The sequence below is a fragment of the Colletotrichum graminicola genome, assembly GCF_000149035.1.
Source record: "Colletotrichum graminicola M1.001 genomic scaffold supercont1.3, whole genome shotgun sequence".
Taxonomy (NCBI): Eukaryota; Fungi; Ascomycota; class Sordariomycetes; order Glomerellales; family Glomerellaceae; genus Colletotrichum; species Colletotrichum graminicola.
Genome location: NW_007361007.1, coordinates 498,954 through 512,481, shown reverse-complemented (window position 1 = coordinate 512,481; position 13,528 = coordinate 498,954). Strand labels below are relative to the sequence as shown.

The 13,528-nt window shown below is 48.7% G+C and overlaps 3 protein-coding genes across 3 annotated transcripts; 2 read left to right on the top strand and 1 right to left on the bottom strand.

Annotated features, from left to right (window-relative positions):
• Positions 1-5,944: 5,944 nt before the first annotated feature.
• Positions 5,945-7,566, top strand: GLRG_01059 (C6 zinc finger domain-containing protein; the record flags this gene model as incomplete). The annotated part of the gene is made up of 4 exons (XM_008091744.1): positions 5,945-6,185; positions 6,294-6,598; positions 6,665-6,801; positions 6,888-7,566. The coding sequence occupies 4 exons, from the start codon at positions 5,945-5,947 to the stop codon at positions 7,564-7,566; spliced, it is 1,362 nt and encodes a 453-aa protein (XP_008089935.1).
• An 825-nt stretch (positions 7,567-8,391) lies between these two features.
• Positions 8,392-9,295, bottom strand: GLRG_01058 (SCP-like extracellular protein; the record flags this gene model as incomplete). The annotated part of the gene is made up of 3 exons (XM_008091743.1): positions 8,392-8,413; positions 8,470-8,572; positions 8,626-9,295. 3 exons carry the CDS (start codon positions 9,293-9,295, stop codon positions 8,392-8,394), a joined length of 795 nt encoding a protein of 264 aa, XP_008089934.1.
• A 1,942-nt stretch (positions 9,296-11,237) lies between these two features.
• Positions 11,238-12,931, top strand: GLRG_01057 (tubulin/FtsZ family protein; the record flags this gene model as incomplete). The annotated part of the gene is made up of 7 exons (XM_008091742.1): positions 11,238-11,249; positions 11,316-11,339; positions 11,394-11,419; positions 11,481-11,522; positions 11,590-11,644; positions 11,700-12,484; positions 12,538-12,931. The coding sequence occupies 7 exons, from the start codon at positions 11,238-11,240 to the stop codon at positions 12,929-12,931; spliced, it is 1,338 nt and encodes a 445-aa protein (XP_008089933.1).
• Between the last annotated feature and the right edge of the window lie 597 nt (positions 12,932-13,528).

Below are 13,528 nucleotides of genomic sequence, written 5' to 3'. Positions count from 1 at the left end.
TAAGTTTTTTTCCCCCTTGTACACAGTGCACGCAGCTCGGGAGGAGCTTACGCATTTACGGTGTTCGTTGGGAAAGCCTCATGGGAACATTGTTGGATACCCGGCAGAGAAGACCAGGGTGGTCCGCACCATCTTCTCTCGCCATGCCATTGTACTTTGACGTGTCAAAAATATCGATTACGTTCTGAATGAAGAGTACGAAGGATGATGAGAATCATGAGAGTTCCTAACCGTTAACCACTCACCAAGCGCGGTACGCCTTGCCACACTCCAAGTTTCGACATCGAACTGAAGAGCCCCGGTTTGGTTCATACTAATGGCTAAAAATTACGAAATCTGAAAGCATCTCATTTCTTGTCAAAACTTACACTGCATTATTCATAATACGACACAGGCAGCGTTGCATGATACGCACCCACACCTACCTGTCGGCCTCTTTCGTCGGGGAGAAACATCCGAGCGCGGCTGGCGGATACCTGCGATTCCAGCTCCATTGGGTTCCAAGTCTGGCTCGGCACGGGTCGGTTGCCGCGCCGTCCCCTGTTCTGGATCATTCCCGAAATCGGTTTGTCTACACGTCGGACAGGGTTACGAGCCAAGAGGTTTCGGGCTTGCACTCCTTCATTTCTGGATTTGAAGGCCGACCTTTCCCAGGTTGGAAGATAATGGGACCTTCCTTTCCCAGCCTCCCAACAGTCGGTATGGAAGCGCAGGGCTGCAAGATCATCGATAGCCTTGCGACCCGGCACGGTCTCGGCCAAACTCAAGCGGAGACGATCATGGCATGCGGAGCAATAGGATGGGATATGGTGTCAGACTGATTTTCTGTACCCAGAGGGTGGTGGGTGTTTGAAAGTTCATCTCAGTTTTCCAATCTTAAGCCACTCCAGTGCCAGATATACTCATCAAAAATAGGAAGTGGATTGGTAGGTAGGCATTACCTAGTAAACTACAGATTAGACCTCCGGTTTATCCTTGAGAGTGGCAGCACTACTGCGGTCCTGAACATGATAACATAGGTAGTGCATTTGCGACAATATGTATACGGTGACATGCAGAAAGTCCAAAGACAACCACTAATTTCCCCCCTACCCACCTGACTTCAAGACTTTCAGCAAGTCAATATACTTGTCAAAGTTATATCTCACTGGGATGACATAGTAAACCGCTATTCCCGATTCAAGCCCACTCCATCGGGCAGCCAGGCTAGATCAATGCAAACTGAGACAGAGTGGAGGAAATCCAGTAAGCTACAGTTGAAGCTTCAAAAGATAGCCAATTTGAAGGAAAGGGGCGGTCGGTCCCGTAAGGTCGCATGGGTACACAGTACTGACCGTACACAGTCGTATACATACCTAACTAAGCAAACCTGAATCTTTCGGCCTTGTCTCGAACTATGAGCTTAGCTTCCCCTTCTTTTAATTCTTGGTGTGGCTGAACCCAAAGAATTGGACCAATACAACAAACGCCCGACCGATGCGACCTCATCGCATGGCGAATAGCACGATTCGCTTGCAGAGTTAGTCCTTGTTGTGCCCACCCTACTTTTGTACTTGTAGGTATATCGGGTCCGCCTAGTCGTTGGTTAGTAACCGGAGTTCCGGGAATCCTGCCGCTGTATCAGCATGAGAGATTTCTTTTCTAGATCGATTGTGCCTTATCCTACGTTTTCTCGAGAAAACAATTCATCTCAATACCCGTTGCACCGTGAGCTTGGATGTTGATAAGGTATCCCTCAAGCGAGCCATTGTCCCCTAACACCATGCCCGCAGCGACATGCCCTCCTGCGTGCATAAATCATCGTCCGAAGGACCAGACGAAGCTCAACCAGCTGGCTGGGAAGGTTTCCTATGCAACGGGGACCGTTTCCTGTCGTTGTCAGCCGTGGGTGCATGCAGCACTAATCAACTCCTAAAACGCAGATGGCTCCTGAGCTAAACCTGAAGGTGATGTAGCGCCCCTTTGACAGAAACCATCTAAGGTCTCACCCCGTATTGCCGAAAGCTTCATAGTAGGATAGCGTGCCAATTCACACTAGTATCAGACAATTCAAGCGCCAGTTGTAAAAGCGAGGGAGACAGTATACATCAAACAGAGGAAAATCCCAGTATCCTCCCCTAAAGGTAGTAGTGGGTTTGAGTCTGATGTCAACGTGTGCATGAGACATCATCCAGACTAGCAATATAGAAAGGAGCTAAAATGGAAGCTGTTGATGGGACAACAGCAAAGAACAAGTGATGCGTGAGATAATGCGCCCCGCCTCCCCGACTGACGCTGCGTGATGGCAACAGAGGATTCAGAACTAAACCATTGGCGCTAGCATATTCGCATCGCGAGTTGGTATGGGGAATGACGCTGTGGACAGAACGGTACACTATGATGGCAGTGCATTTGAACCTCTTCTTCAGGACTATTTGTGCCATTCTCTCGACCCAGTAGCTTGTTTTGTTTGTATCTACCACCACCATCATGCTTTATATGTGTGACCCGCACACGCTACTTTCCACCTGCAACCTGCCACGCACAATATAACTCAAATACCCCCCTTCTGCACCACCCCCACATTTACACCATTTTCACCACCATCATCACCACCATCATCACCGCTTATTTCACCATCTCTGCCGCCCACCCATATGCAACTTCCGGCCTCGCTGGGCAATTCGGATGCCCTGGATTCATCCGGACTATCTATATTGCCGGTATCCGGACTTCGGGCCCGGATTATATCCTCTATAGTGGCAAAGGTGCTGTTAGGAGATAGTCAGACCTTTTTCCTCTTCTGTAACCGTATATTATCTAACTGAGCCTGTAAAGAGCTGACTTGCCTTTCTAGAAGGGCCACTTTAGATGCCTGCTTATTATAGCCCTTTTGTACCTTTTGAGATAGGTGACGAATAGTATGGGTATCTAGCCTATCCTGGCCTATCTGGTTGAATAGTTGTAATTGATGCCGTAAATTAGTAGATCCTTTAGGTGTTAACCATCGGACGATAGATACAGCTTTATCCTACTGTTGGCTACTAGTCTGCTGGCTAGGCTGGCTCTGTTAGGCCTTGGTTACTATAGAGTTAGATAGAGGGCGCCTTATACAGATAGGCTATAATCCAGCTGACCTCTAGCCACTGCTGATGTTCTTGCTTGTAATAGCTGCTTTACGGGCCTTGAAATAACACTCTAGGAATGCCCTTTTGCTAGCTATAGTTAAATCCGTAACCTAGTTATCTAGATATCTAACCCTTTAGCAATAGGCCTGCTTTAATAGGCTAAAAACAGCCACATCTAGAGGCTAGAGGACAGCAGAGGAGTGTAGCAGTAGAAATAGGAGATAGATATAATGCTGCTAGTATTGCTATATAAATTTAATAGTTATATAGCTGTAATGCCTATCTAGGATTAATAGTCTAGCCTCCTCTAGCTAGGTAGGTGTAGTTAATAGGATAAAGACCTTTTCTAGCTATTTAAGGGCAGTATTATTAGTTATCTAGCTATTATTAGAGTAAGTAAAGTGCTATTCTTTATATCTTAATAGGTTAGATAGGAACCACTAGGCCTAGATAGACTTCCCTTTATATATAACTAATAGGCATAAGGACCTCTTATTAGCAGATACATATTTAATAAGGGAAATCTATGCCTAGGATCCTAGCTGTTATTTCTAGATATGCTGTGATTCTAAAGAGCCTATTACTAGCCTATTAGACCCCCTGCCCTCTATAATACTAGTCTTATCTATATTCTATTAGTTAGATAGATAGATTCCCTAGATAGCAGGGATATTAGTTAGGCGCTAGAAGAATTCTTTAATAACCTTAGAAGAATAGGCTGCCTATCGCTAGGCATCTATTAATCTAGAGCCCTTAGTTCTAATAGATAGATTTTGCTGCCGGAATTAGGCCATCCACCTCTTCCTAAGAGGAGGATACCTATCACCTATTATACGCTCTGCCAGGCCCTTTACTTGTTAATGGTTAAGGGACCTGCTAAGAGAGTCTTGAAGAGATATATGGGCAGCTAGTATCTCCTCTTGGCTCTGGGATAGTTGCTGTAGATAGGCAGAGGCAGTGCCCTTAGATTGCCCACCGTGAAGCCGGTATCAAAGAGTATAGTATAGGATACCCTATTTACAAGCTGCCTAGCGGATAAAGCAACTACTATCGATATCTAGAAGTGCCTGTTGGAGCTGATCTTCGGTATATTGCTTCATGATGGGTTAAAGAAGGTATACTGAAAATTTGAAGCAATTTGGATAACTATGGGAAATGTTATGATAGTTTGAAAAAAGTGGTGATGTTGATGAAGGAGGAGAGTTTGGGTGGTGCAAAAGCGGGGGTGGTGCAGAAGCGGGGTATTTGAGTTAAGCCTGTAGGAAGTAGCTGGGTAAATTCCAAAATGTCAAGCCAATCACATATACAAAGACTTGACAACGGTATCAATGGTAACTCTAGGATATTTTAAGAAGTATATAGTTGTCTCAAGGACTACAGATTCTTTCTTTGGTGGTCAAACAAACTTTTTGACATGTATTGCATGGAAAGGTCCAGAATCTTATACAGTCCGCATCTTTCGCAGGGCGCTTGATATGGGCCACTCACCTGAATCAGAATAAACATTTAGACTTGTTCATCTTCCCCGGCTTTCCGGAAATCGCCATTGGGTGCTAGCTCCTAATTAGGCACGATTTCATTTTGAGACGAGCTGCGATCATACACCGTCCAATGTTGATCATCTGGTCTGACACTAGCGTGCTTGGACTTGAACATCTATGGGCAGGTACCTCAAGTCTCGGGCCACAGCCATGTGTCTAAGAAAAGAAGGATACTGCGAAGATGAAGAAAACAATCGACAAAGGCTATGTAGTAGAATGCCATCGATCACGAGCATCCACGTTTCTATTCATGTGCGGATGAGACACCCGCTGCCCCACGGGTATGCGATAATATGGGTGAGCGAGGTGAGCCAGGCGCTTCTGCGGGTTGCTGAGTCGTAATTGTTGAACAGAAATGCCATTATATCATTCCGTAGGTTATTTGTGGGTTTAGGTTCTCCGTATGAAATGCGCAAAAAGGAAATAAGAAGAATAGGGATCTATCAGGGCATGTGTACTCGAATATCGATAGCACCCTGGCCCCAAGTCCATCTCATCGTACTCCTGACTCAGTATCTAGAAACCTTACGCTCTTCAGGCTGTATAACGTACATTGCAGCCCATGGGTTGTGACGATAAACCCTGACAAACGCACATCAAGATCAAACTTCTAATGCATGGCAATCAACAGCTCATTCAATATCCATATACTACCAAGTTGATGGCCTTTATAGATCATGGTTCGCCTGTTCACCTCAAGCCCCTCACTTAGAGATAGATCCTTGTTCACTGACTACTACATTAACATTCGAGAGAAAGACGAACCCAGAGCAAGTTATCAATCTTGAATCACATGCGCCTTGAATGATCTACATATACATTTTGTATTATCTCAGGTTTGCATCTGTTGTATCACGGGTCACTCAAGAACTAGGTATTCCCATCTTGGTCTCGGTTACGTGGCTTTAGGGCTGACTTGATTGTCTATCGAGCGTATGCTAAGCCATGACAAAGCCACAAAGGATGGCAGGCGCTTTTCCTTATTAGGATAATAGCGAGGGAGTTGCGATTGTTTCGGTCGGTGTGTAACAATGTGGTTCATCCCATGAATATTAAGCATCTGGACCGGCGCACTACGCATTCGATAGCCCATACCTCTATTAACCCAAAGCGTCCAAGTGATCGTGCTTGAGCATGATGGAGACGAAGTACGTATCAAATCAGCGGAGTCCTGCCACCACGACCCCCGCCCATACGACGAATGGCAGTCAAAGGCGACAGTGTTGGGAGTGCCAACGTCGACGGTTGGTCTGCGACTCGGGACGTCCCGTCTGCTCGAAATGCAAGATCAGCGGCATGGTATGTCCCGGGTACGACGACAAGAAGCCGCTGACTTGGCTGGCTCCCAACAAAGTCAAGACGCGGACGTGGAACCGCAAAAGCGCGCTTCCCGATAAAGAATCCGCCGCCAATGGACGCCCCCAGGATGGTCAAGTCGATGTCACAAAGCCCGCTAGTGGGAAAGAACTGGTCCATATCTTTCCCGGGTATGAATTTCGGACCGAGACCTGCGACATTATTGAGGCTACCTTGTACTGTTAGTGACTCCCCTGTCGTAAGCATAATGTACTTTTGAGGGATACGGAATTTAGCTGTTGCTTATTACCTATCAGACGAATACTGACAAACAGCGACTTCACTGTAGGGAACGAACAAATATACCCGTACTTATCCCTGAATCAGTTGAGTCAAAGTCCATGGGTTATACCCGTAACGCACGTTCACTACATGCAGCCCCCCATACAACACGCCCTGGTTGCTATGGCTATCGAACATCGCATGTTACGGATGATATCGAGGAAGCACGACCCCTTTGTGGCCGAAGTCAAACCCAGGGCTATACAACATCGCTCCACGGCAGTCCAAGCCCTGAACAAGGAAATTGTGGATGAACGCAGGCGAACCTCCGATCTCACAATGTCCGGCGTGGTCGTGTTTATGTATGGTGATGTACGCATTGATATCTGCCCCTCTCTCACATTCTGTGTAGTCAACAAGCTGATGCCTTCACCGTAGCTTATGGGGTCTGCGACGGCATCCAACTGGCGATTTCACTTAAATGGCTTTGCAGCCTTGGTTGCTTTGCGTGGCGGCTGGGAAGACCTGTGCCGCAAAGTACCCCATATGAAGGCTGTGGTCCTCTTCTGCAAGATGTGAGTCGTGGTACTATCTGGATTTCTCATGGGTACAATCTCCTCCTATTCCCATAACATTTCCTGACGTGAATCAACGTATGTAGCATCGAAAATTTCGCCAACACGACTAGCCCAGCAGATGATCAGATGTCTCCCGTCTTGAATTCCGAGATGAAGGTTCTTATTCGCGACACATTTGAAATAGGCTACTACCCATATCTGCCATGTCCTGTAGAGTTGTTCATCGACATCATCGACATCAATCGCCTCCGCTTCCTTGCCTCGCGTCAAGGTGCCAAGGGGACAACTCAGCCAGAAGCGGAAGATCTCCTGACGAAGATCACAGACTTCTCCCCAGAATCCTGGTCGGAGAGTAAGGAGAAACTACGGGAGGAGCATTTGATGATGGCTCAGATCTATCAGTCCGCAGTGGTGCTGTTTGGTATTTCGTCTCTGCAGAGTGCTGGCGCGTTCTCGTCGTCGGCGGGTTGGGCAGCCGTCAAAAAAATACACCCCGGCAGGCTATTCTCCCTCCTCAAAACGTCGGCTACCTCGGACATTCTGAAGCACTGCGCAACTTGGCCAATTATCGTGGCTGGTTTTGAAGCTAAGAGCCTCGGTTCCACGCTCCGGGCCTTCCTTTTCTGTCGGCTGGAAGAAGCGTCTCGGGACCTGGGTGTATACTTGCCGTTGGCTGCGAAAGAAGTTCTTGAGAGGTTTTATGCTTCCCCGGGTAATCAGTGGGATGACTGTTTCGATAGCCCTCGTGCATTAATCACTTGAAGCATCAATGCTCGAGTAGAAAAGAGTCAGGGAAAGTTTGGATTTAAATAATAAGTAGATTCTACGTCAGATGTCCATTTGAGGTGGCTTTCATGTTCTTATCCAGTACTATTTATCATATACTAGTAGGTGGATCCATGGCCTTCAAACCCCTTGTCATTATGACGGACATAGCAGCATTCCTTCTTTGAAACTGTCGGTCGTTCAATTCAGAAAGGCTATTCAAAACGGTGGTGTTCTTTTTGGTTTTCCTGTAGAGAGGTGCGCTCCAAGTTCTTAGATGCCTAGGTTATCTGAGATATCCAACCGCAGACATACGGCTGTGGTTATTGAAGAGTCCGGGAAGCAACTGACCCGGAACTTGGACTCAATACCCGATCATCTCCAGAAGTGAACTTGTAAATTATGTGACAGACTTGTTGCTGCAGGTTCATCTCACGCCGCCCAGAACTCGACGTTGAATAAGAATTCAGGACCAAACGAGCTGCTTGAGTTAAAATGCCATTTTATAGGTGTAACGAGGAGATTTCAAGTTATAGGGTTTCGGCCCCAAGCCAGTACTCTTGAGGCTATCATTAGATATAATGGGGCCATTGCAGAATATATTCATGTACTTTGAGTCTTCCAAAAGTCATGAGTTGCTATCGGAACACTAACGTGTTGACCTTGGAGTGGTCTTCAAAAAAGCAACACTATCAAGACGCCATTAGTTCAGAAACGAATTGAAGGCATATCCAGCTTAAACCAAATCCCTGTTACGCTTCCCCCATATATTCGGCCCATAGCGTGGCTTTATCGTGCTCAAGACGTAGCATCTACGCTTTTCTAGTAAGGCATTTGGCCCATGCTGTAGGACGGTCAGACACCAATTGTACCAACGCAGGGCGTACGGAATCGACTTACTAGTTTCCGGGGGGGGAGTAGCGAGCAACCACATAAGTTTTGCCATCTGGGGAATTTGCGATAGCTAGGCCGACCTTCTGGGTAGACTTCCAAATGCATTGAGCTGTGGTCCTGTTAGTCACGATCTCAGTTGATGGAAACATCATAGGGACTCACTGTAATGGCCGTATGTATGGTAGTTGGGCCCGCCTGGCTTGTCCGTGATGGGCTTTCCGTCGTACAGAGACTTCTCATCAAGCCAAAGCTGAACAGCCTTGGAGTTTGGGGGGTCGGAGGCGCCTTGGAAATAGGCCAAATTTTCGCCCTGGCCACCCGTGTTCTGGTCATGCTCAAAGCGGCCGGAATCGGCAAGATATTTTGCCCATTTCTGAGCGCTCTTGGCAAGGTCGTCATCCCAAATCAAGTCTCCATTACCAACCTGGGCTCTATAGGCGTTGTGAAGGTCAAGAGCTTTCTGCTGGTCGGCGGTCAAACCCGAAGTCGGGGGTGTGGTGGGAGTGGGCAAAACGGTAGACAGGGTACTCGAGGTCTTGGTCTTGATGGAGACGGTCGATTGTGCTGGTGCCGTTTGGGTTAATGATGATGTTGTGTTCAACAATGCCGTCGAGTTCAACAATGCCGTCGAGTTCAATGATGCCGTCGAGTTCAGTAATGTCGATAAGTTCAACAATGCCGTCAGGGGCAAACCGGTCACTGAGGGGGTGACGGTAATGGTCACGGGCAGACCTGTAGAGACGAGAGTGACAAGAGAACCGGGCAGCACAATGGCTGTGACATGGGCAGCCATCAGGCCCAGACTAGCTGCTGATCTCGTGGGAAAGTGCATATTGGCGAAGAAGGGCTGGATACGCAGAATCACCTGGATATCTGACGAATCGAATAGGTACAATAGCGACCAAGAGGAACGTTTCGTCCCTTGAAAGACGAAGAGAAGGATGCGTCAATGATAGTGTTGCAAACAAAGCTGTAGACAGGAAGCATGTTAAACGAAAAAGACATGGGTGTGATCGATGTTGATATATCTTCTCATTGCCTTCATTCTTCGGGACGCAGGGTGTCCAGACTTGGGAGGCATGCTGATTTCGTCAATCACTGGATTCGAGACACATCCAATTTCTTTGATGCGAAAGCCACATTATCCAGTTCTTCGATCCGCAAGACAATTTTCTTGGCTTTCTCAAAGGAGACTGACGAATCCACCCCGGCCTATTTTGTTGTTTCCGCCGGCTCCCGGCCAACGATCCGCCACGCGCTGTTTCTGGGCGATGCTTCCGGTCACGATGTCATCAACCTCCCCCCTTCTCTCTCCCGCTCTCTCTCTTTTCATTCTATCTATCTCTTTCATTCTATCTCCCATGCTATCTTCATCCATGCCGCAAGATTATGAAACTGGACACCAGGACTATGGAATTCCCGATGCCCCTGAGAGGGGCCGATGCACCCGCATTCCAAGCGGCCATCATGGTTGAATCATTTCCACCAAAAAGGATTGTCGCGTTGTAGTAAGCACCTCCGAGAATGAATGGATCAGCATCCATTACATACGTGCTCCTGCGCTCACTGGCATGTCAGTGGAGCGCACATGTCCGCTTAATACCTAGGTATTTCTCCCTCGTCCGACAATAAACTTTCAATAGGCAGATCAACCTTGATGTATGGCGAACGTCCCAAATAGACTCTTTCTTGTGATGGCAGCTTCCTGCCCCCACGGTTATTCTTCGAATTAGCGTAAAATGCACCGCCCTCGGTCCGGCCGCCCCATGTCGACCGTCCTGCACTGGGTTCGTCTTGTGGCGTTTAACGCCGTCTTCGGACAAAGCCCGGACGAAACCGTCTTCGGACAAGGCCCGGCGGACGAAGCTCGACAAAGCTGGCGTCTTTCTGACGATGTGGCCTGCCCACATTACGGGCCGTAGAAGGTTGGCCGTACGCCCGTGCCGAATGCCCGCCAACAATGGAAGCACACGCTGCGTCCTGTCCTGGGAGCTCACCAGCTCTCCAAGTGCTGACTCTGCGTCACCATGGGTGTGCGCGCTGGGATGGCGTGCTGGGTTTTGGGAGATTTAAATCGCGCCACCTTGGCTTGGTCCACTAAGGACACCAGTTGGGATCCGGCTCGGCGTTACGGACTGGAAACCCAAAGGGCAACAATGAGTAGAGCACTTAGCAACCGTGCAACAACAACACCATAGCCAGGCAGCTGTGTATCCAGGGGAACGAACCCATTGGTCCAAGGTGTTACCAAGCCTCTAGGCAATAATCTCCCAGTTACGGCCATACAAACCTGATTCATGATGCCTAGAATTCTGAGCAAAGCAAAACAGAGCATCCATGTACCAATCATTTCTGTGGATATATACTCAACGCGGACTAGCTTGGTCTCTTTTGGGCGCCGCCTCCGAGAGAATGGGCATCAGCCATAGGTCCCTTTCTTTTTTCCTTTTCCCATCCCCCTCCCCTCCCTACCCATCACTCTCTCTTCCAAAGAGTAAGCAAAACTGTGCTGCCGGAGTAGGCAGCCGTCGAATCAGAAAGGCAGCCATTCAACGATGCGCAAACATGTGGGGATTGGAAATCCAGACCGCAAAGTTACACTCTGCTCGGGCCTATCCGATACGCAGCGATAAGTTGTCGGTCCTTGGATAGGGGATTTGTTGTGATTTACAGGCATATGTATCTATAAGATGACCACCTGTCTTGAGTAGCGGGGAAAATCTCTGCTTTCCACCATCAACTTTTGACAATCCACACCATTCCCAAAGTTCATAATGCGTGAGATTGTGAGTTGTACCTTGTCCACGTACCTATTGAGGTATTGATTCTCAGCTGACTCGGGGATCCAACAGATACACCTCCAAACCGGCCAATGTGTACGTATCTTTCGCTGCCGAATGGATGAGCCCTGACTGACGAAGAATCTGTAGGGCAACCAAGTCGGTACAGCATTCTGGTATGAGGATGGGACCGTCGATGCACCTTCAAGAGATGAGACTGATGTTGGTCACTACCAGGCAAACCATTCACGGCGAGCACGGGCTTGATCAAGATGGAGTGTGAGTCTCACCGCCATGTAACGCGACGTCACCTCGCTCATCGAGCGTCAAGTTGACATTTTCATAGATTCCGCGGCTCTGATGAGCAGCAGTCCGAGAGGCTGAGCGTCTACTTCACCGAGGTAACTCGATACAGTCGTCGCGCACTTCTCCCTATTCCTTTCTGACACGATGCAGGCTGCCAAACAAAAGTACGTTCCTCGTGCAGTCCTGGTTGACCTTGAGCCCGCAACCATGGATGCAATCCGTTCCGGTCCCCTTGGTGACTTCTTCCGTCCCGACAACATGGTCTACGGACAGTCCGGCGCGGGTAACAACTGGGCAAAGGGCCACTACACCGAAGGCGCCGAGCTGGTTGACCAAGTCCTCGACGTCGTGCGCCGCGAAGCCGAAGCCTGCGACAGTCTGCAGGGTTTCCAGATCACGCACTCCCTCGGTGGCGGCACCGGCTCTGGCATGGGCACCCTCCTCATCGCAAAGGTCCGCGAGGAATTCCCTGATCGTATGATGGCGACCTTCTCTGTCCTGCCGTCTGCCAAGGTCTCTGAGGTCGTTGTCGAGCCGTACAATGCGACCTTGTCGATTCATCAGCTCGTCGAAAACTCGGACGAGACGTTCTGTATCGACAACGAGGCCCTGTATGATATCTGCCGCCGCACCCTGAAGCAAGCGCACCCGTCCTACGGACATCTCAACCACCTGGTGTCCAGGGTCATGTCCGGCTTGACGACGGGCTTCCGCTTCCCGGGGCAATTGAACGCCGACCTCCGCAAGCTGGCCGTGAACCTCGTCCCCTTCCCCAGACTTCACTTCTTCACCGTCGGATTCGCGCCGCTCACCTCCTCGGCCTCCTTCTCAAACCTGGGTATCGCCGAGCTCACGCAGCAGATGTTCGACCCGAAGAACGTCATGTTGGCGTCTGATTTCCGTGACGGACGCTTCTTGACTTGCTCCACCATGTTGTGAGTTGGTCCCCTCATGTCGCTTGATGAATTCTTTGCTAACGTACCTTTAGCCGTGGAAAGGTGTCCATGAAGCAGGTCGAGGAACAGATCCAGGCCATCAAGAACAAGAACTCAGCCAACTTCGTGGAGTGGATCCCGAATAACATCCAGACTGCTCATTGCTCTGTGCCGCCCAAGGGACTGGACGTATCATCGACGTTCATTGGAAACTCCACCGCAATCCAGAACAGTTTCCGCAGAGTCGGCGACCAGTTCAGCCTCATGTTCCGGAGAAAGGCTTTCTTGCATTGGTACACTGGAGAGGGCATGGATGAGATGGAATTCACTGAGGCCGAGTCTAACATGAACGATCTGGTATCCGAGTACCAGCAGTACCAGGATGCAGGCATGGATGACGAGTACGGCGAAGAGTACGAAGACGAGGCTCCTGCTGAGGAGGAATGAGAAGGCAAGACAACTCTTCGATGTCCTTCCCGAGGTGAAGTTACTTTATATTCAAGGTAGTTGATGGTCTTTGAACCTTTTCCAATCACTGTACACACCCAATCCACCATCATAGTCCGAGCAGCTCACTTGAAGTTATTTTCCCTTTCGACTGAGAAGGCAATAGAGTTGTTCTATCTCGTTGCTTGTGCAGACAACGAAGTGGATCGTTACGCAACCCCTAGTCTTGACTTGCAAATCATATCGTCCCAAGATCCAGATGGCTATTAGTTCATGGATCGGTACCCTTGTAGATCCACCTGAAGTGGCTCCCCGGGATACGGGAAGAAAAACATCACATTTCATTGAATAATTTTCACCCGGTGAACTGAGTGAAGACAAAATGAACCGAACGGACTTGTGGCCAACTCAGATGTTTATCAAGTTAGTATGAGCTCTAAATCTACATTGACAAGAATTCGGTGGGGTTTGTAAGTGAGACTATCTTCGTGACGGCCAACGGGAGGTGCTGGGATGTTTGTGGTAGAACCCTCTGCTCTGGTGAATGAGTAGATTATCCCTATTTGAATAGCATTACGGCGCAATCCTTCCAAAGAG